This window comes from Vanellus vanellus (genome assembly GCF_965231255.1).
Source record: "Vanellus vanellus genome assembly, chromosome: 6".
NCBI classification, from domain to species: Eukaryota; Metazoa; Chordata; class Aves; order Charadriiformes; family Charadriidae; genus Vanellus; species Vanellus vanellus.
The window spans coordinates 45,572,731-45,593,273 of NC_138911.1; the positions used below are offsets into that span (position 1 = coordinate 45,572,731).

General features: G+C 55.0%; 2 protein-coding genes across 2 annotated transcripts; one reads left to right on the plus strand and one right to left on the minus strand.

Moving 5' to 3' along the window:
* Positions 1–2,818: 2,818 nt before the first annotated feature.
* On the plus strand, positions 2,819–4,846 carry VRTN (vertebrae development associated; the record flags this gene model as incomplete). The annotated part of the gene is made up of 1 exon (XM_082484986.1): positions 2,819–4,846. The coding sequence occupies one exon, from the start codon at positions 2,819–2,821 to the stop codon at positions 4,844–4,846; it is 2,028 nt and encodes a 675-aa protein (XP_082341112.1).
* Positions 4,847–16,362: 11,516 nt separating this feature from the next.
* Positions 16,363–19,653, minus strand: SYNDIG1L (synapse differentiation inducing 1 like; the record flags this gene model as incomplete). The annotated part of the gene is made up of 3 exons (XM_082485361.1): positions 16,363–16,521; positions 17,832–17,969; positions 19,225–19,653. The coding sequence occupies 3 exons, from the start codon at positions 19,651–19,653 to the stop codon at positions 16,363–16,365; spliced, it is 726 nt and encodes a 241-aa protein (XP_082341487.1).
* Between the last annotated feature and the right edge of the window lie 890 nt (positions 19,654–20,543).

Sequence of the window (20,543 nt, forward strand, 5' to 3'; positions counted from 1 at the left end):
CTTTATGGCCAGGGTGGCCTGAGCCTGCAGCTGGGGCTGGGAAGAGAGCCATCTCACCCAGCTGGGCTGTGGTGCATGGACACCCCTGCTCCTGTAAGGTGCTGACGGTCCTGAGCAGCCAGGGCAGCAGGGGCTGAGGTCTCCCGGATTCCTGCTGGCGGGAGTGTTTTTTGGGCTGGCTGGGGGAACTTGCACTACTGGATGCCACCAGCCCATCAGTTTAGGTGAGGGAACGTGATCTGCAAGTGCTCGCTTATCTGTTACAATGCAAAAGCAGCCAGGTTAGGTAAAGCCTCCTTTATCAGCGGGGGGAAAAGCTCCCTTGGTAGATTCTTGGTGCTGAGGTGGTTTAGGGAGCAGTTATCTGTCGTATTCAGCTGGCTTCATTGGGGGTGTGTGGGGAAAAAAATGTTCCCTTTGTGGTGGGTCCTCTGTGTTGAGAGCTGCTGGGTTTGATCTGGTGATGAACCCAAGCCCCCAGCTTGGCTGACTTCTGCTTCTGGCTTTCCTGAGCCCCTCTCCACCCTGCCCCAGTAGCTCACCTGTGCCGCTTTAGCTGCGGGTTTTGCCTTGGGATTGCTTTTGAGGTCGTGTTGCTCTAGGTAGCAGGAGCTGGCAGTGACATTGAAGCTGTGGGGTTAACACTGAAGGAAAGAATTAAATCCTGTGCCTCCAGCTTTTGCTCTCCCCCCAAGCTATAAGAGGGTGGGAAATGCCTACCAGGCCATAAAGACCGGGGTTGTTGCTTATGCTCCCTAGCCTGTGTCAGCTCTTCACCCCCTCCAGGGGAAAAAGATTGTCTTGCCTTTCCTGGCTCTGCTGGCCAACGAGTGCTCAGCCAGGCTGTAGGGGCTGAAAGCAGAGGTGGCCAGCCCTGAAATGGTTTGGCAGGCCATGGAGAAGGAGGACTTGGGCTCTGCCAGTCCCGCAGCTCTCCTGAGGGATACCTTTGCTTCAACTCCTCAAGTGTATGTTGTTCACCACAGGCTTAGTCAAAACTTCTGCAAACTTCTATGAACTTCCAGGAGAACAACAATACAGAACTGACAACCCCGTACTTGCCTAGACCAGATGTTTAGGATAAGTTTATTTCCCCAGCTTCACAGCTGTGTGCATTCTCCTGTGTTTGTTGTCTCTGATACCTGATGCCCCACAGCTGTGGCAACAGCTGTAAGAGGGCTCCGGCCTCCAGCATGCAGGAGACTGTGGAGGAGTTTGGAACAAGGCAAGGGAGTTGATTTTGTGACAAGCTGTGGTCTGATTAAAGGCAAGGAGCAGCAGCAGCAGGATGGAGGCTCCCTGTGGTGAAGTAGCCTGGATGTGGCCATGTGATTCTGTGGCACCTCATTTCATTTGCTGTTTGGTCGTGGCCGGAGCTGTAGATGCTACAGCGTTATTAACCTTGTCTGCAGCAGGGCGCAGGGCTGAGAACTGGGAGAGGTCAGACAGGATATCTGGTTTACTGCAGAGCTGCTGCTTTTTTCTCCCTGGCTCTGCTGTTTACCCTTCTCCCCACAGAGCTGCAAGTGTGTAGTGATACCTGTGGAGTGTTGTGGGAAGGTGGGCTCCGTCTGGGATGTGAATTCAGTAGAATTCAAATTGATGCCCTACATGCTGTGAGTGGCATGTGAATAAGCCTTAGAAGAAAATGGGGGAGATTGGGCTCCCTAGTTGAGTGAAGTGTTGTGGTCCCTGGGAGAAAACTGGTTCAAGAGGGAGAGACAGCTGACTGGGGTGAGAGGCTGAAGAAGGTTGCACTGATAGAGCTAGATCATGGGGTAAGGACTGTGCAGTCATCATGAAAGCTCCTGGAGTGGTGGGGGCAGAGCCATGTAGGTCTCAAAAAGCTGACAAAGGGATGGGGGGAATGCAAGTTTGACCCGTTGGATTGCCTGAGTGGGAACTGGCATGTGGAGGGAGGAAGGAAAGACAGGACTGGGATGGGCTCAGGCATGGAAGAGGGCTCCATACAGCCCCTGAACTACCCACCCGGTGCTCATGCTCTATCTGCACTTTTGGATTGCATCCTGCCTGGTAGCTCCTCTAGGAGAAGCCCTCGTTTTGCATCTTCTCCTTGGCTGCTGGTGTGTGTCTGCTGAGCAGCAAGTGACATCTAGTGTCAGCTCAGGCAGCAGTAACCGTGGCTTGGGATGGCTCCGTCTTCCTCCCATTCCAGGTTGCGTGACAGCAATTTTCGGTGCATGCAATGGATGTGGCTGCAGTGTCCTGCACTGAGGGGGCGGCAAGCTCCTTGCCCCTTCTTCTGCTGTTCTTGAACACCTTGAGCCAGGTCCCTCCACACTCCCACGCAGTGTTGCTCTGTTACAGGTCCCTTCCTGCAGGGATGACAAACGTTTCCCCTTTGAGGCTCTCTTCTTTGAGTGCTGGTAGTGGGGTGGTAAAACGAAAGGGATGGAGCTACTGGTGGGAGAGACTGGTGTAGTGATGAGCCTGGACTCAAAGCCAGGCACGCAGGGGTGGGAGGTGACCTGGCTTCCTTCCGTGATGGATGCAGTCACTCCTTAGTTTCAGCTAGGCAAGTGTCTCTGGAGGCTGTGTGCCGTGTGTGCTGCCCACAGGAGGTCACTGGAGAGCAAGCTGAGCCCGTGTCCCTGTCCCAGGTCTGCCTGTAGGGACTCAGGCTTCTTCCTTTGTCCTTGGGAGTGTGGGTGGAGGGGTGAGCAGTGGCCTTTCCTCTACCCTTTTCCCCTATCCTGCCCTTTGGGGAAAAGCTCGTCCTGGAGGTCAGGTCCCTGGCAGTCTGGAGCACGCAGTGCCTTCATCTCCAGTGACTTCTTTATTTTTGCCATTCTTCAGGATGATCCAGCGGCACCAGCTGGTGCAGTCAGTGCTGCAGGAGCTGCAGGAAGCCACCGAATGCTTTGGTCTGGAGGGCCTCACCAGTGCCGCACTGGAGGCAGAGAGGACCCTGTCATCTTTCTCCCTGCCTGGCTATTGTGGGAGGCAGTTTCAAGAGGAGCTGGAGGTTGACCGGGTAGCCAGGAGCCTCTATCCTGAGGATGCCCCAAGTAACATGCTGCCTCTGGTTTGCAAAGGTGAGGGCAACCGCCTCTTTGAGGCTGCCAGTGTGCTGCTCTGGGGCAACCCCAGCCTCAGCCTGGAGCTGCAGGTGCGTACAGTGGTGGAGATGCTGCTACACAAGCAATACTACTTGAATGGCATGATTGACTCCAAGGTGATGCTGCAGGCTGCCCGTTACTCCCTCTGCACTGAGGAGACCCCAGAGATGACCAGCCTCCCCATGGCTATTCTGGAGGCCATCTTTGATGCTGATATCAAAGCTACCTGTTTTCCTGGCACCTTTGCCAACATGTGGCATGTCTATGCTCTTGCCTCAGTACTGCAGTGTAACATCTACTCCATCTACCCCATGAGCAACTTGAAGATCCGGCCCTATTTCAACCGGCTCATCCGGCCCAGGAAGTGTGGCCCACGAACCTCCACGCTCCACATCATGTGGTCAGGGCAGCAGCTCTCCCGGCAGGTCTTCAAAGCACAGTACTTTGTGGCTGTGGTTGGCCTGGAGGAGCTAGAACCCACCATGCCTTCGCCAGAGCCTCCTGTTCAGCCCATGAAGACCCTTGAGCTGCTCAACAGTGACCCCCAGCTGACTTACTCCAACCTGCGTGACCGGTACAGCATTACCAAGAGCACCTTCTACCGCTGGAAGCGCCAGTCTCGTGAACACCGGCAGAAAGCAGCTGCCAGGTTTGCTGCTAAACACTTCCTCCAGTCCTGCTTTCAGGAGGGCAATATAATCCCCCTCCAGCACTTCCGGCAAATGTTTCCAGAAATCTCCCGATCCACCTACTACGCCTGGAAGCACGAGATGCAGAGTATGGTCAATGGTGATGCCTCTGCTCTGGCTGAGGCCCATGGGTTGCAGGAGCTTCACAGGGATGTCCCAAAAAAGGCTGATGTGGATGAGCCAGCGAATTCACGGGGGAGCTTAAGATCCCCAAGTCCTTCCTTAGACCCCATCCAAGCAGGGATCTTCATGCAAGGAGCCAAATCCTACCTGGAGAAATGCATTTCCATGAACACTCTGGTGCCTTACAGGTGCTTCAAGCGCAGCTTCCCCGGCATCTCCAGGTCCACTTACTACAACTGGCGAAGAAAAGCGATCAAGGAGAACCCCAACTTCAACCCCCCCCAGTCTCCCTTGGATAACCAGAAACCTCTAGCGATGGGAAAGCCATTCCTGCAGTTGAAGCCCAGGAATGTGCCTGTTCAGAAGAGGCTGAATGGAGACCGACCAGCACCCAGGAGTCTCCTGCAGCTCAAGCCCTCTCTGTGCTGGAGAAAGCAGCTCCGAGATGTGGCCAGGAGGCAGGTCCAGCAATGGCAGCTGCCATTCTGCAGGTACCGCCTGCGCTACCCGTCTCTCTCCTCCACAGCCTACTGGTTTTGGAAGGGCAGTGGCCGGGCCATTGGGCACCATCGCCTATCCTGGACCAGCTCTGGCCAGCCATTGAACCGAGTGGCTTCCCATGCACCTCCCACAGTGGAGCCAGGCCTCAAGCCCCAGTGTCACATGGAGGTAGCCACCAAGCACCTAGATAAGCCAACGCTGGCCGCCCCATACCACACCACCATTTCAGGCTACGCCATGTCAGAGAGAGCCAACAGCCGGATGTTTGTGATGGATGTGATCGCCACTGCGCAGTTCAAGGCACAGGCCAAGCTGTTCCTGCAGCAGCGCTTTGAGTCGAAGACCTTCCCCACCTACAAGGAGTTCAGTGCCCGCTTCCCGCTCACGGCCCGTTCCACCTACTACATGTGGAAGCGTGCCCTGCACGATGGGCTGACGCTGGTGGATGCCTGAGTGCCACTTGCCAGCTGGCTTGGCCACAGGTCCTCTGCTGACGTGCCCTTTGGCTCTCTGGTGGGGTGCCCGGGCTGGGGCCCCGCTCTAACTTTTGTTCTGGTTTTGTTTTGTTCCTAGTCTCTGGCTTTCTTTTCTGTGTGGTTCAGTCAGGTATGGGAGCATCCTTGCAGTGCCCATCCCTGGAGATGGGAGGAGTGGAAGGAGAAGGCACTGAGCTGCCCCAAAGGAGAGGGTCTGAGGGGTTGTCCTCTCTTTGTGCTTGGAGGGTGAGCAAGGGAGACAGTAGTGTGCCAGTGTCATGGGTTGCTGCTGGGCCTCTTGAGACAGAGGATGCGAAGGTTCCCTCTGCCCTGGTCACTTGCTTGAATGAGTAATGTGGATGTGCAGGATGAGTGTGGAGGTGCCCAGCATCCCCTCAGTGAGCAGAGCTGTCTCAGCTGTGGGTGAGGAGGGGCTTAGGGAGTGCTCAGTTTTATGGGAGAAGCATCTTTGATCTGGGTTCCTCCCTGCTATGGAGAATAAAAGCTTCACTTGGGTCAGCACTGGTGCCACCTTGGCTTTCTGGCTCTTAATACCTGCCTCTGGCTGCCTTGATCTTCCCTAGAGGGAGCAGAGGCTGGTAGAGGAGGGGACTTGTGTCCCCACTGTAGCCTGTCTGCTGGGAACGATAAGCTAGGAGCCGGTGTTCTTTGCAGGCTCTGGAGAAGCTGTCCTTGATCTTTCTGGTCTTGTAGCAATAACATTTCACCCAGTCCTTTACTCTCTCACAGCTGGCAGCGGCCTTACTTTCCGAAGGTCTCTCTTTCCTCATGCTTGGGAGAAGGCAGAGAGACCGAACTTTGTGTGCCCAGTGTCCCTGCATCTCCTGGGCTGTGCTGCAAGCTGAACGCGACGTGGGTGTCTCCTTGCAGCAAGCCTAGGTGCATACCTCTCACTTGTAAGAAACCAAAGCAATAAAGTCTCTTCCACTCCTAGTCCTGTGTGGTTTCTTGCTCTTGCTTGTGTGATAGCTGGGCAAGGCTTTCCCTTCCATGTCTGCTTCTATAATGGGCTTATGGGTGGGAAGAGCCTGTGCACACCTCAATCCCTGCTCCTGTGAAGGTACTCTTCTGCTTCCTGGGACCTGGTGGGGACCATCTGCTCAGTGGTGCTCTGGAGCCCTTTCAGGAGCTGTGCTCTTCATGGTAAGAGGTCAGGACTCACCTCTCAGATTGGATCCAAGGCTGGGGACAATGCAGCTGTTTGCACCTCTGCCTCACCAGTGTGTGTGGATGCAGGGCTGTGGGGGTCCCTCCCTGCCCAGACTCTGCTGGGGGTCTCTGAAAAGCCTTGTCTCCTTAGCATGTGAGCTTCCCCTGTGGTTTCTGCCAGCGTGGCTGTGCAGGACTGAGCTGTAGGGGATCGGGAGCTGGCTGCTGCCGCTGAGGAGGGTGGTGACAACTGCAGTACCTGTTCTCATGTCCCACAAAGCTGCTGGGAGTTGAAGCACCCTACAACTGAGGGGAGAGCCTCTTGAGTCCTGCACCTATAAGATCACACCCCTGTATCTAACAGCAGGACTTAGTCTTGGTCTTGTCTTCCTTACCCTCGGGCCTTTGCAGTAGTGTTAGGAGCTTTGGTGATCTTGTTAAGAGTTGAGATGCAATAATGCATGTTGTGGTGTCATGTGCCCAGTCTTCCTTCCCTCCCAGCCCCAGTCTTGCTTGCAAATAACTTGTTTTTCCTTCTTCAACATGTCTGGGACCTCTTGCTGCTCTGGATGCAGTCTGCCTTCATTTGCCAAGAGCGTCTTAGGCAGAGGGGGACCCATGCTAGGAAGCCCTGCTGAGCTTTCCTGGGCATCAACCTGCAGGAGAAAGGGGTGCTTGGGGTTGTCCTGTGGCATTCCTGGGCCTGAGCTACATGATGGGGCAGCGCTGAGCCAGTGGGGCATCACTCCAGATACCACGTGGGTCTATGTCCTTGGTGCCAGTGGGTTCTCGCCACCACCCATTCACCCCAGCGTACCCAGTGTGGTCCCAGAGGAGGGGATTGGAGGCAGTGAGTGCCCCGCGGAGGGGGGAACAGAGGGAGCTGGCAGCTGCTGAGCAGCGCTGTGTGCTGCTGCAGAGAGCCCTGGGCACCCGGCCGCTGTGTGTCAGGAAATAATTGGAGTAATTAGCTGCCAGCGACTTCTCACCAGTGAACTCCTCCAAGGGAGTAAGTTGGTAATTACTCCAGAATGATTACCCGTGTCTCCAAGCTGCTGGAGGCTGGAGATAGCTGCTTGCAGCAGCAGCGGTGGCTGTGAAGGTGGATGCGAGACCCCCAAAGTGTGCCCTTCCTCAGCTGAGCCGAGGGAAGGAGCAGGCAGGGTGGGTCTTCTGACTGTGGGTGCTAACACAGGCCCTGTTTGGGTGGCCCTGAGGCTGGGGCAGACTGTGCCTGTCAGCAGGACAGCGGCCAGGGCATCCACTGGCATGGCACAGCACAGTGGGTGGCTCACAGCTGCTGCTGGGGGCAGGTGGGCATCAGGAGAGCCTGGGGGAGCCTCCATGGGCACCTGGCGCTCTGCAGGGTGGAGGGATGGCTTCTACTGCTTCCCATCACCCAACTCTCCCCAAACTGGCAGGGTTGTATGCCTCACGCTGGGGTACAGTTGCAGGATGAATTTCTCCTGGGTGCTGGCCTCAGGCTTTCTTTCCACATCCTCCACCACCCCCTTGCAAGACATTTTTGAGGAGCCCTGGTGAAGAGATGTAGGTGTGATGTTTTTTCTGCCCTTTGCTGGGCATGCCTTGCTGGGGCATGGTGGGGAAATAATACTTGTCCTTCTGAGGTTTTAGAAGTGCCCTTACATTCCTTCCCCCCGTGCCTTAATGGCAGCAGGGTCATGGTGGGTCTCTGCCAGTTGGTACCACCTAAATGGTGGGTGCTTGTTATTTACTGATGTAGTTTGTGGTTGAGCAGAGTTTAAGGGGTGGGGGAACTGTAGCGCTCAGTTCGTACCTGTCATGCTCCTCTCAGATCGAGACGGTGGTGGGAGATGAATCTGAGGTGCCCTCAACTGCACTGCTGGGCACCAGCTGACAAATCTCTCCCTTTGCACGTGTGGAGTGAGGATTAGCTCAGATGCCACCCGAGCTCCCTCTCAGGCAGGTGCTTGAAAGCACTGACCTCAACAAAGATGGAAATTAAAAGGTGACACGCAGAGGCTGGGGGTCTGCAAAGCCCGTGGGGAGCAGCCACCCACCCACCTGCAATTTAGGGCTCTGCTCTGGCACTAACACACCCCATTTGTGTCTGTGGGAGGGGGTTTGCAGGTGCGGGAGGTGGGCAGTGCAGCGCAGTGGAGCCTGCCTGGGCACCGTGCTGGGGGAATAGTTGATTATGCCCAAGCAAAGCTTTGGGGCACTTAGCTGGTATGTGTTAGCTCAAGCACTGCTTTGCCTCCAGGTTTTGCACAGGCAGCTGTGGGTTGGTTTTTTTGGTGCAAAGAGCAATAGTGTTGTTCTTAAAAGCATCTCAAGGTAGTGAAAGGGTTGAGGGTTGCAAGACAGCTCCTGTGCTTTGCTGGGATTATCAGAGTAGAGATGTAGCAGCGGCAGGAGGACAGAAAAGTCAGCGCCAGGCTTCAAAGCTGCTCCTGAGCTGACAAGCACAAAAGCAATTCATTATCAAGAATATCTGTGTGGGGAGGGAAGGAAAGAAGATGAGGAGAAAAAGGCAAAAAGGGATCTTTTGTATCAGTGCCCTGCGTAATTTGCTCCATAGGTCAGGGCTGCAAGCAATGAGTGCTTCTGAGCCAACCCAGCTGTTGAAACGAGAGTCCTTTTCCTCCTGTGCCCCCCGGGGTATTTGTGGGGAACCATCTTCCTCTGTCCTGGCAGGTTACACCAGGCACGGCCAGGTCCCCATTCCCCATTCTTCTACCACCCTCTCTGCCTCCTTCCCATTAAAACCCATTTCATCGCATCTCCATCCCTCCTGCCTTCAAGGTAGCCCAGTTTCTTTACTCTTCTTTTGTATTTCCAAACCCTCCTGATTTTGTCTCATTAGCAAAGGTCACTGAGTCACCCCTCCTTCCTATGCCAACTTGCTAATGAAAATAGGGATGATCAATCCTCATATGGATCCTCAAGGATTTTGCCCTCCAACCCAACAGATCTTCTAAAATATTAGTAACCTGTTAATACCTGTCTTAGCCTTCTTGAACCAGCCCCCACCTGACAACTGTTGGTGTGTCTTCATCCCAGCTGTTTGACCAAGGTCCAGATGTTGTGTTCCCTGCCTTTTCTGGAAAACAAGTGAGCTGATGCATCATGCTAATTTAGCACAGTCAACATCTGGAAAACACTGGAGTTTTGGAGAAAATACTCAGATAAAAGCTCTTCAAGAAGGAAAAACTTCAATCTTTCTAGCCTAATACTGTCAAGAGTTTACTGCCTGTGCCTAGACTTTGATATATTACTTTGAGGGTGGCATTTTGGAAGATATTGCATTTATTTGCATTTCATTTCTCCTTCCCTGGCTTCTTCCTTTGCCCCTCTCCCCATCCCTCTTCCATCACTTCAGTAACCACAGCCCTGGGGGAAGGTTGGAGACCTGTGGTGGGATGGACACCTCCTCCCAAACCAGACATTTGAGAATAAAGGTGTATTTTCCTAGCACTTCTGCAACTGCATGAGTCTGGGCGGGGGCAGGCAGGGAGTCTGCTGTGCGGCAGGAAGGAGGGTGCTGGCTCTGGATCCCTTGCCCATGAGGTTCTCCCTCAGCTCTCCTTGCCAGGACAAGGCAACCACCCCTTTGGGGGGCACTTGGTTTGTGAGGGGTTAACCCCTGATAACTAGATTTCACATGCCTGTTACACACTTGCAGATGATACAGGTTACTTTAATCACCCTGCTTTGGGCAGGGGCATAGATAAAACCACAGATTTTGGCCATTTGTTAATCTGTGGAGCTCTGTAACGCTTGCCCACCCATCCATGAAGACACGAAGATGCGGCAGAAAGCCTTTTCCCAGTGTGCAGGCAGAGCTGTCCTGTTGTGGCCCACAATGGCATACATGAAGGCATAGGGCAGGCAAAGCACCCCTTGCCTGTGAACCACGGAGCCACCAGTCCAACTTCACAGCTTCTCCAGGTGAGGTTGAGAGTTTGGTCACCAAATATGTGATGGTGTTGCTGTAATGCATGCCGACTTCAGCAAGAAAGCCGGGTTTGGTCCTGCCTGATATTTTGATTAAGCAACAAGATTGATTCAAAAATCAAGCCAGCAAACACCGAATGGATTAAAATCCATTTAAGCGCCATGTCTCCGAAAGTAAAGAGGAGGGCCCTGGGGGGGGGTGGGGTGGATTTCTGCTGCGAAGCCTCTGAAACGCTCCTAAGGATGGGAGTGAGCTGAGCGCAGCCATGCAGCCCGAAAAGCTCCTGAGGAGAAATGGGGGGCAGTGGGCTTGTGTTGTCTGTGTCCAGCACTAGAGCCGTTGCAGGACACCATGGCATTTTTGGAAGTGAGTAGTCTGGAAAAGCTCAGATGAACCATGGAGCTTCAGAGAGGAGCGGCGGTGGGGAAGATGTGTGGTACAAGGAGAGGGCCCAGCAGCTCAGCCTCTTCAAACCAACAGAGATGACACCGTGGGGAAAGGAAGCTGGGCAGACCTTGGTGGGACGAGTGCTGAGGGCTGGCAGCAGAAAGGAGCCCCGCGCACATGGGACTGAAGCGGCGCGTTTTCAATGTCAGTGGAAATCAGCCATGTGCACTGCTTCCCCAAGCCCCGGGTGGCTTCCCTTTTGCTTGCTGAGAAAGGGACATGGAAAAATCCCGGCCATGCGGAGTGTGGCAGAGATGGGGAGAAGAGAGGCTCTTCCACCAGCCACATGTGAGGCCATGTCCCAGTCCTGTCCCCATCTCTGGCACGGCTGGAGAGGCAGCGCCAGCTCCTCTGCTCGGGGAAGCTTGGCCCAAGGGGAGCTCCTGCCCATTTGGGGTGGGGGGACACACGAGCCCTGTCTGGCCTAGGAGCTCACAAGTCAGATACTTCTCACACTTGTTAGTCATGAGTCTCCAAAGTATCACTTGTGAGGATATTTAAACTGCATTTTTAAGATACACCTTCTAAAGGGCAGCTGCGGTTCCCTTGCAAAGCCCTTGGCTCTGAGATACAGCCCAGGCACCAATGACAGCAAAACCGAGGTCAGCTCAGGGGAGCGGCACATCCCCAGAGGTCCCTGCGCCTGGACACTGCAGGGACATGGAGGGGGACAGGCCCTCCCCGCTGCAAAGGGACAGATGGGCAGCAGAAGGTGATGCTAACACCCTCCAGTGTGTCACCCTCACTAACGACCCCTCCCGTGGCATCGCAGCAAGCCCAGTGGCTCACAGCAGGCCACGGGGACACCACCTGCCTTGTCCCCACCTAGTGCTCTGTCTCCTCTGGGCACCGCTTGTCCTCCTGCCCCATGGGGACAGCTTGTCCCCACTGGTACACTCCTGCACGTGTGGCTACCGGAGGCTGTGGAAGAGGGAGCTGGTGTCTGTGTCTATGGGGACAGGAGAGGTAATGAGCTTCCTGATTTCACAGCAGCTGGTGCCTGAGTGATGGCTCCTAATTGGCTTCTCTCTGCAAAAATCCTCTCCCGCCAGCCCCAGGAGAGATGGCATTGCCACAGGCTGTGCTTCCCCGCTCTCTCTCTGCTGCAGGCTGTTTTTGGGGAGCAAAGGGGAAAGGATAAGCCAGGCAGAGAGATGCACTGCTAAATGCTTTTTTAATTTTTTTTTTGGACAGGAATAGAAAATTTGTCCAGTCTCAGATAATTAGCTATTTCCTTACTGGATTGCTGTGAAGGGAAAACACTGACTGTGCCATTAACTGAGGTGAAGGACTTACTCCACATTTATTTCCCTGTGTCTCTTCTTTCCAACCTCCAGAGGACAGATGAGGCCAGAATGGAGGCATTTCTGCCCCACCAGCACTGGTTGCAATCCCATCCCGCCGACGGGAATCTCTTGGAGAGCAGGCGGCAGCTTTGCCTCTGCAAGGGGCTGCATCCTCCCAGGGAGATGAAGGAGCACAGCCTTCCTGGACACCCCACGTCCCTCCCCGGTGGTTTCCACATCATCCGCCTCAGAGATGACCCTGAGGAGAGGCAGGTTGGCTGGGAGGATGCGGCAGGACCAGTGCCCCAGTGGATCCCTTCAGCTGGGGACAGGGTCCCACAGGCTGAACAGCACCAGCTTCTTTTCCCTTCTCCGTCCTCTTGCCTCATCCCTGTGGGAAGAGGAGCGAGATCCATCACCGCCCCATCCCGGCATCCTTCGACACCGCTCCCCCAGGCCCTGTCTGTAGCCAGCAGCCCCGTTTTGGCATGCCGCAGCACTTGCCGAGGGGCGAGCAGGTTGAGCAGAGCCGGGGGAAGCAGGCGGTGGCTCAGATGCATCAGTCACCCAGATCTGTGCTGAGGCGTCAGTGCCTTTTTTCCTCGGCTGCTTTCTCCCTGGCTGCATTCCAGAAGGAGGCAGGATTCAAAGGGCACTGCTGCCCTTGCTACGGGCTCCATCCACCCTGTCCTTAAGAGAAAGGCCTGCCAGGAAGTGCTCACTTTGACATTGCAGAGGTTACGAAAGGAGCCCAGGCTGGAAGATGACACGTTTTCCACTGCTGGGAAAAGAAACCAAACCCAGTGCACCTCAGACAGCACTGCCCCAAGCTTCTGGCTGCGCAAGGAGCATCTCCAGGGCAGGGGAGGGATGGGGGGCTGTGTGGAGCGGGGCTGGCTTAGTCCACAGGGTGTTCTCCTCACAGCAGGGAGGGCATCTGGGATACCTGGTAATGGTACTTCTCAGAACCCAAAAGCTGCCCAGTGTGTGAGATGAGAGAGGGGTGTTTGGGAGAGGGCACAGGAAGAAGCGCAGAGGATGAGCTTTCTGGTGACTTTCTGTATCTGTCTTCTGGTGTCACTAACTTAGGGTGAGGGCTAGGGCTGCTGGTGAGGCCATGGGGCCAGGGCAGGGGCATCTGGGGAGCAGTGGGCAGGAGAGTGACGGGATGGGGTTGCTGGGGCCAGGGGGTCGCAGGACCGTGCCTGTGCTGGGGGTGCCAGACAGCACCTGCTTTCACAGGGATAGGCACCTGCAGCCGGCTGGCGAGGAACTCCATTGCAAATAGATGTCCTAATTAGGGATAATGAATTACTCATGAATAGAGAAGGGGGGGGGTTGTTCTGATATATCATGGGACTCTTCAGCACCTCTTGTGATTATTTTTTAGAAAGCTCTGGGGTGCGGGGAAGGACAGAAGGTTGCAGTGTACACCCTTGTAGGACATTACTATTTAACCAACCCTCCCTCCACCCCCAGCTCAGAGAACCCCAAATCGTCCCTCGCCAGCCACCAGGAATCCCGCTCCACCACTGCCCCTCTGCACAGGCACAGACCACCTCTGCACTCCCTGCACTTTTTGTCACCTCCCACAGCTGTAACGTGCCAGGTCTCCTGCGCTCCCTTCTCCTTCCTGGGCTCGAAATGTTGCCAGGCAAGAATTCGAGGCTATTCCTCCTTCACCCCAAATTTCTGAGCATCCCCTGTGGGATCAGGACCATTATGGAACTGTGCCATGGGGCTGGGGGTCCTGGGTGGGAGAGGGACCCCTCCTTTGGGAAGATAGGAGGGAGAGGGTGAAAAATCACCTCTTCCACACCCACTAGTAGGATTTAGTTTAACATTTATATTTTTTTTAGCTCGATCAAATTTCCGGAGCTTACGTCTTCCCCGACTGCTGTGCCTTGTTGCCTTTTTGCTTCCTTCCCTTCTGCTCGGGCGGCTGCAGCAGACGCTGTGAGTCTATAATAAGTTATTCAGCAGCAGTCTCCATGCTGGTCTTTGGATTTCAATTTCCACATGTTTCCCTTCAGGCTGTTTCCAACTAATTTCTCCATTTGCATAATGCCCCCCTTAGGGATGCTCTGGCACAGCCCCTTCCCCCCTCCTTTGACAAGATCATCAGAGATTCAGGCTATTGGCGGAAAACACTTTAATTCTGTTGGTCCTTTAGCCCAGTCCTTCCCCGTGAGTCTCTAATTAAGACAAAGAGGCAGGTTGGGGTACAGGGGGCTGGGGTACCCACGGGGAGTAGGCTTAGAGGCTGCTAGCCCCCCACCCGGGGCAGTCCCTGGAGGGAACCAGCTGGCAGAATCACAAATTCACAGCAAACACAGTTTCTCATTGCGATTCTGGTCCAGCAGCCCTGTTGGTTTGGTCTGGACAAGAATCGTTGGGGAGCCCCCCACCCCCGGGCCCCGGCTGGGGATGCTCGAGGGGGGGAGGGCTTTAGCTGGGATGGCTGAACTGGGGGGGAGGAGTGGGTCTGATCACCCCTGCTGCATGGGCACCCACAGATGTCCTCTGTCTGAAATAGCGCTTGTGTCCTGCTCGGTTATTTGAAGGGACGGATGCCCAGGAAGGCTGAGCACATGCAGGAGAGGGGAATGAAAACCATCCCCCGGCTCCTGGGCGAGGATGAACCTCATCTCTCCTCTCTAAGCCACCTGATCTCTTCTGAACGCCCCTGTCCTTTCTTCCCTGCAAATTCGGTCTCTCTCTGTCCACCACCAGAAGCAAAGACCTGCTTATTCCTGCCTGATTTTCATATTCTTCTGCCCTCTTCAAGCACATTGTATTTTATGCTTCTACTACACACAGAGCAGCCTGAACATAGACGTTTCTCTCTCTCTCCCTAATTCTTGTCCATCCACACATGGCAAAAAGCCTACATCACCGTCCCGCTCCCAGCACTAGCTGCTTGCTGTGATCTACATCGCAGTACATCTCCCTCCGAGTTGCCCAGACACCAGCTGGATTATGACTTCCTTCGGGAACTGCATAAACACCTCCAGGTTTAAGTGAGCTCAGCACTCCTGCAAAGCCCACTTCTTCCCTAGCCAGCTCCATGTCCTTATAAACAGTCTTTTTTTCCCGCTTTTTTTATTAGCTCTTCCATGTTATAAAACGTAATGGGAATTTTCAGACCAGCTTCTGAACAGGTCTCTGATGTGCTTCTCTCTTTTATGGCTCAAGTACAACAGCAATCGCAGACATTAACATGCTTCTTTAGGATGAAATGTACATTTGAATGGCACCCACTTGGAGGAACGTGCTGCGCCTCTCGCAGAGCTGGGTGCAGCCTGCCCAGAAGCCCCAGTGAGGGGGCGATGGGTGCCCAGAGTCTGCCTGCAGCCTTCCACACATGGAGGAAGGAGGAGGCAGGGGAGCCATGGTCAGGGTGAGGGAGGGTCAAGGTGGATGCTGGGGACGGGGAGGGGGGGGTGAGCCAGGGCCTTTGAACACCAGCCCTTTGGGGCAGTCATTGCCTTCACACCCACCTCTGAAGCACTTGATATGTCTCTGACAATATACGAATTAGCAAAAGTAAGATGTAAGCAGGGGTGCGTGGGATTTCCTTGTCAGCAGAGCTTTTGGATGGAGGCACGGGAAGAAGTGTGTTGGGGTCACCCCTGGGTCTCGGGCTCCCTCCAAGTCTTCCCCCTCTCTGGATCTCATCCCCTCGCAAACAGCACTCCTACCCTGGCCTCTGCGTGTCACATCAGCCTTTTCTTTCCATCCCTCTTTGTGTGCTAGGCCCTGACCTAGTGCCAAGAGTGGAGTCCTTCAGGCCGCCACCCCTCCCAGGTCGTTTCTTGGGTAGAAATTGCCATTACAAGTCTTTTCAGGGCCCAGCACTGTGGGACCCCAACCTTACAGGGACTCTGACTTGCAATTCTCATGACAGTCATTATTAACACAGAGTAAACTTTGTTATCTTTGCCAGCTTGCTCCAGCGATGGGAGTCATGGTGTGCAACCACCAGCCTGCCTTCCTCCTTGTTTCTTGCCTGGGATGGGCCAGCAACTGGGATGTCCCCTGGATCAGGGGTCTGTCTGCAGAGGGATGCAGAGAGCATGCCCTTCGGTCATGTCCATGCTGTGTCCTCCTACTTCACTGCAGCTGAGGACCCAGGTGCTGCCCCGTGGCACTGAAATGAGAATGTTGTCCCCATCATGGGAGTCTGGAGAACCCACCAGGACACCACCCTCCCGGGGTCATTCCCCGGTGCCATATCCCCTCTCTTCCCTGCATGCCCCCTTCATGGGCCAAGCCTGGGCACCAGTGGTGGATCTCCCCTCTGTGGGGCTGGGAGGGGAAGCCATGGCCCCAGAGCAGAGGTGGTGGCACCAGCCAGGCAGCAGCATGCAGCGTTTCTCCTGCATGTCTTCCAGCAGTCAAATGTGCTCCTCCTGGTCCCAGCAGCCAGGCTGGTGCCCAGTTCCTTGCCATCAGATGGTGGCACCCCACAGCCTTGGGAAGAACGGGAGTCTACTGTTTGTCTGAAAGGGGAAAGAGCCTGCGCAGGGCATGCACGCCGAGGTCCTGCCGTGCAAGCAGCCCTCGCAGGCACTGGCACTCTGTGCTCCGCAGGAAAGCTCGATCCCAGGAGGGCCAGTGGCTGGGGTGGCACTGACGTGCGGGTGGCAGCTATACGTGTCCCCCTTTGGAGAGATAAGCGATCAGCGCTACCACCACCCCGACGTACACTCCTGTGCCGATGGTTATGGAGAGCGCGGCGAGGAAGAGAGCTCGGCGGGAAGCTGAACTGGCCAGATGGAAATCTCCTTTGGAGACGGCCTTGCTGGTCTGGAAGGAGAAGACATGCTTGTTGCTCACAGCCATTAGCCTGCGTGCGGTCGTTTCACTACTGAGTCAGCCCCCCTTCCCAGGCCACTGCATCCCATGAAGGCTGGGGACAGACAGCAAGGTGTCCGTCAGTCTGGGATGGCTCAGCACAGCAGTGCCACCTACACACATATTTCCCTGTGGATTTTGCCTCCAAGGGAAGCGTGGGCTTTGGCTGTTTGTCTGCAAGCCCCAGCCATCTGGGTGCTCAGCCAGAGCTGAGAGCGGGCGGCTGGCCCCTCGTAAGCCCGGGCAAATGGTCGGTGCACAGGGGGCAATGGCTGTGTGGTACCAATTAGATACAAATATACCCTATGCGTATATATAAGTAGTGAACAGAAGCAGCAGTTATAGCAAACGGAGCTAAATTTAAATTGCACCACGTACATCATCATGTGGAGAGTGCACTGTGCTACCCTGTACCACGTGGAAAAATGTGAAATCAGCCACTCCTCGGGGTCCTGATGAGTTAAAGCTTTCCCTGCCTCTCACCGCCTCTGTGCCAGGTACTCATGTTATATACTTTTCCATTTCTGTTTTTATCATCTTGATTTAACTTCTTAATGCCTCCCCCCCCATCTATTCCTGGTACAGCGGCATCTATGCAAACGTAGAGTAAATCCCCTGGCTCTGCAGGAATTATTCTGGGTCAACATTGATGTAAGTGAGCCCAGGCTCTGGGCTAAGCCCTCAAGAAGGCAGCAGCTCCTCTGAGCTGGTGCAGCCTGAGGGCCACCACCCTCTCCAGCCTCTGCCAGCCTGGTGTTGGCGCACACAGCTTAGCCAACGTGTGTCAGAAACAAGTGCAATGAGGGAGCTGCAGTGTGATATGGAGACCAGGCTCCCTGTTGAGTCCAGTCTCCAGAACAGCCTGACTCCGGGGCACAAGCTGCCTTGGACTTGGTCATGGTGTAGGACCTCTGCACTGCTGCAGAATGGGAGGGCAGGTGGGCAAATGCTATTTTCCTGAGCCTGGGTGAAGGGTGAGAACTTGGGCAAGCGGCCAAGGGGAGCCCCAGTTCCCTAAATAAGACCTGAAAGACCCAAAGGAAAAGTCCGACCTCCAGTAACCCACACAAGAGCTGGAGGGCGTGTAAACCCCACAGCAGTTGTGGAGACATCCAGGTGCACCCTTTGTCTCAGCCCTCAGGGGTCTGGACATGGCACAGAGATGAGTCTTAGAGCCGGAAAGGTGCCTGGTCCCCTGCGAGGGCTGCTGTGGCCCTTGCTCCAGTGCTCAGTGCACGCAGGCAAGCAAAGGCATCTCTTACCCCTTGGGAGAAGTAGAAGGCAGCGATCCCCAGGGGCCAGAAGCAGCACAGCATGGAGAAAAGGGCCAAGCCCAGGTGGTCTCGGGGGGGAAGCATCAGGAAATGATCCTCACTTTCGCTGTCGCTGGAGGAGTCGCTCTGCAAAACCAGATGGATTCAGCATGTGCCCACCTCCCCATGCCGCCCTGCAGGCTACGCCTCAGCACCTCTCCTCCCGGCCCTGTCACATACTCTCACACGTTTCCCACCTGCAAACTCAAGGAGTGAGTTTCAAAAATATTTTATCCTCCTCAGCCCAGTTTGACGAGGAAAAAATGTAGCTCAGCAAATTCAGGAGCGCAGTGGATTCTCGGCTCCCTGCCAGAGCAAATGCTGAGCTCGCTTGCTGGGGGTCTGGGATTTCCCTGGGAGATAGATAGTCTTAAACTGAAATATCTTGAGCTTTGGCAGAACTGGCTGTTTGTCTGCTTAAACAAACTTAAACAAAGTGCCTTATCCCCATTAGGGACTAGGAGATCGATATCCTGCTAAATTAATTTAGCGAGTGAGGGAAAGCAGTTGAATTGGAGCCTTCATCACAGGGGCGACGTGTCCTGTCCCATTAGCGAGCGCATTGCTCACAGTAGCTGCGGTCAGCCCTCCTGCCTTTGGGCACCACTCCGCCAGCTGCAAACCAGCCTGGGAGCCATATGCCTCAGTGGGGAAGGCCCACAGAGCTGAGGACACCCTGACTGTCATCTGAAAAGGCTCCGCCACCGGCACAGAAAGCAACAGAGCTGTGCTGGGTCATCAAACATCAGCTCCAGCAGGCTCCGGGGACCCGCTCCCACCTCTCAAGGTGATGTTCCCAGCCTCTGCACCACCACTCCAGCCATGGTGGGGCACAGAGCGCAGCATGAGGCTGCTTTGCCAGCTCTCATTCTTCCTTTATGAGATCCATCCTGTCTTTATATTAGGCTTTCTCTCGGCTGCTGCCATCAGGCATGTGAATTTTGCTGTTATGCAAGGATCGCTATTTCCCCTTAACTCGGGTGTCACGGCGGCCGCAGGCTGCCCTTGTCAAAGGGTCCCCACATCCCAAGGGTCCTGCAGAGACGAGCCCACCTCCCCTTTGCTCCCAGTGGGCATGCAGCCAGGCTGCCCTCAGGGAAGCTGCCCTCCTTCTGAGGTCTGCAGTGAGGAAAAAGGAATTGAAATGAAAAGGAGGAAGAAGAAATATTGGGTGCACAGGGGCACAGAGGCTGGCGAGGCAGGAGATGGTAGGGTCTGGGGGGGGGGGGGGGGGGGAGGGAAGCCCTGGGGAAAGAAGGGAAAGGAAATGACCAAGAATTTGGACCAATAGCCAGAGTCACCAGAAGAGGAGTTTGGTGCCACCCCACCTGGCAAAGCTCACCTCGTACTCCTGGAGCTCCTCTTCCTCCACCTCGTAGGACACAGTTTGGATGCGGATGTCACTCTCTACCAGGCAGGAACCTTGAGCCTCGTGCCCGTCAGGACCTTCGGATGGAGCCTCTTTGCTTTCCATAAAAGTGGTCTCGCAGCTTTCTGTCTTGCTGTCCTTGGCCTTGAGAGCGGTCTCTTCCTTCACAAGGATGAAATTGGGGCCGTACAAGGCTTCCACAGCCAGCTGCAGGGAACTGGCATCCAGCAGCTGGTGAGTCCTGGCACCACCAGTGTTTTGGAAGATGTAGGAATACAGTTTCCCTTGGCAGTGATGAGTGGGGTAGTCCTGGCTGTGATGCTGGTGGTAAGAATAGCTGCTGTGAAGGTGCCCGTTGGCCTTGGCCAAGAGCGGGTTTTGGAGCTCACGCACGCTCTCCATGCTGCCGGCGGTGGGGGGGAGTGATCCTGTGGGAGCAGAGAGAGTGGGAGGGAGGAGGCTGTTATTTCAGCAAGGCAAGGGAGCAGAAAAGCCTCTCGCCCATGCAGAGCCGATGTCAAGACAAGGCTAGTGGGAACAGAAAGATTTGGCAACGTTGGAGAAAACAAGAGCCTTCCCCGCCTCTCCACAGCTTGAATGCTATCTCGGCAAACTGAGCATCTCTTCATCTCTCCCCAGCTGGCAGTAAGATAAGGATGCAGCCCCGCAACAAGATGATCTGATTCAGGCTGGATTAAGATGAGGATTTGCTGTATCTATAATGCATCTTGAGATGGCCACGTGCAGCCTGACAGGAAAGGACCTACTGCATCTTTTCTGCTGGTTCATGATGTGTGCTGTGACAAAGCCTAACAGACAGCACAGAAGTAGATAAGATGCTGACAGCCACTTGAGGGGCCTCCCTGTCTTCCCAAAGCGGAGGGATGCATGGTGAATTACAGCCCTCCAGGCATTACACATGCATCTAACCGGCTTTCAGGTCCCCAGGAGGTTTTCTAGGACTCTTTCAAGGCTGAGCTGCGGCTGGGGTGAGGGTAGTTAGGCATCGATGGAAGCCAGGAGGCTGCTGTGAGAACACAGAGGTGGCATTTAGGCTGGGGTGGGGAGTGTCGGATGCTCAGCCGCCTATGCAGAGGAACGGAGGGATGTGGAGGTTAAAGGGGAGACACCCTGGGTCTCGGTCCGCATTGAAATTATGACAATTTAAGTAAACGACCCACCACATCAGACCTCTGTTTAAACCAGCTCCACCCCTGGGTAAAGCTGGCAGCCACGCAGCCCTGGCTCTGGGCCACCAACTTCAGAAAATGCCAAGTCCAAATGGGATACTC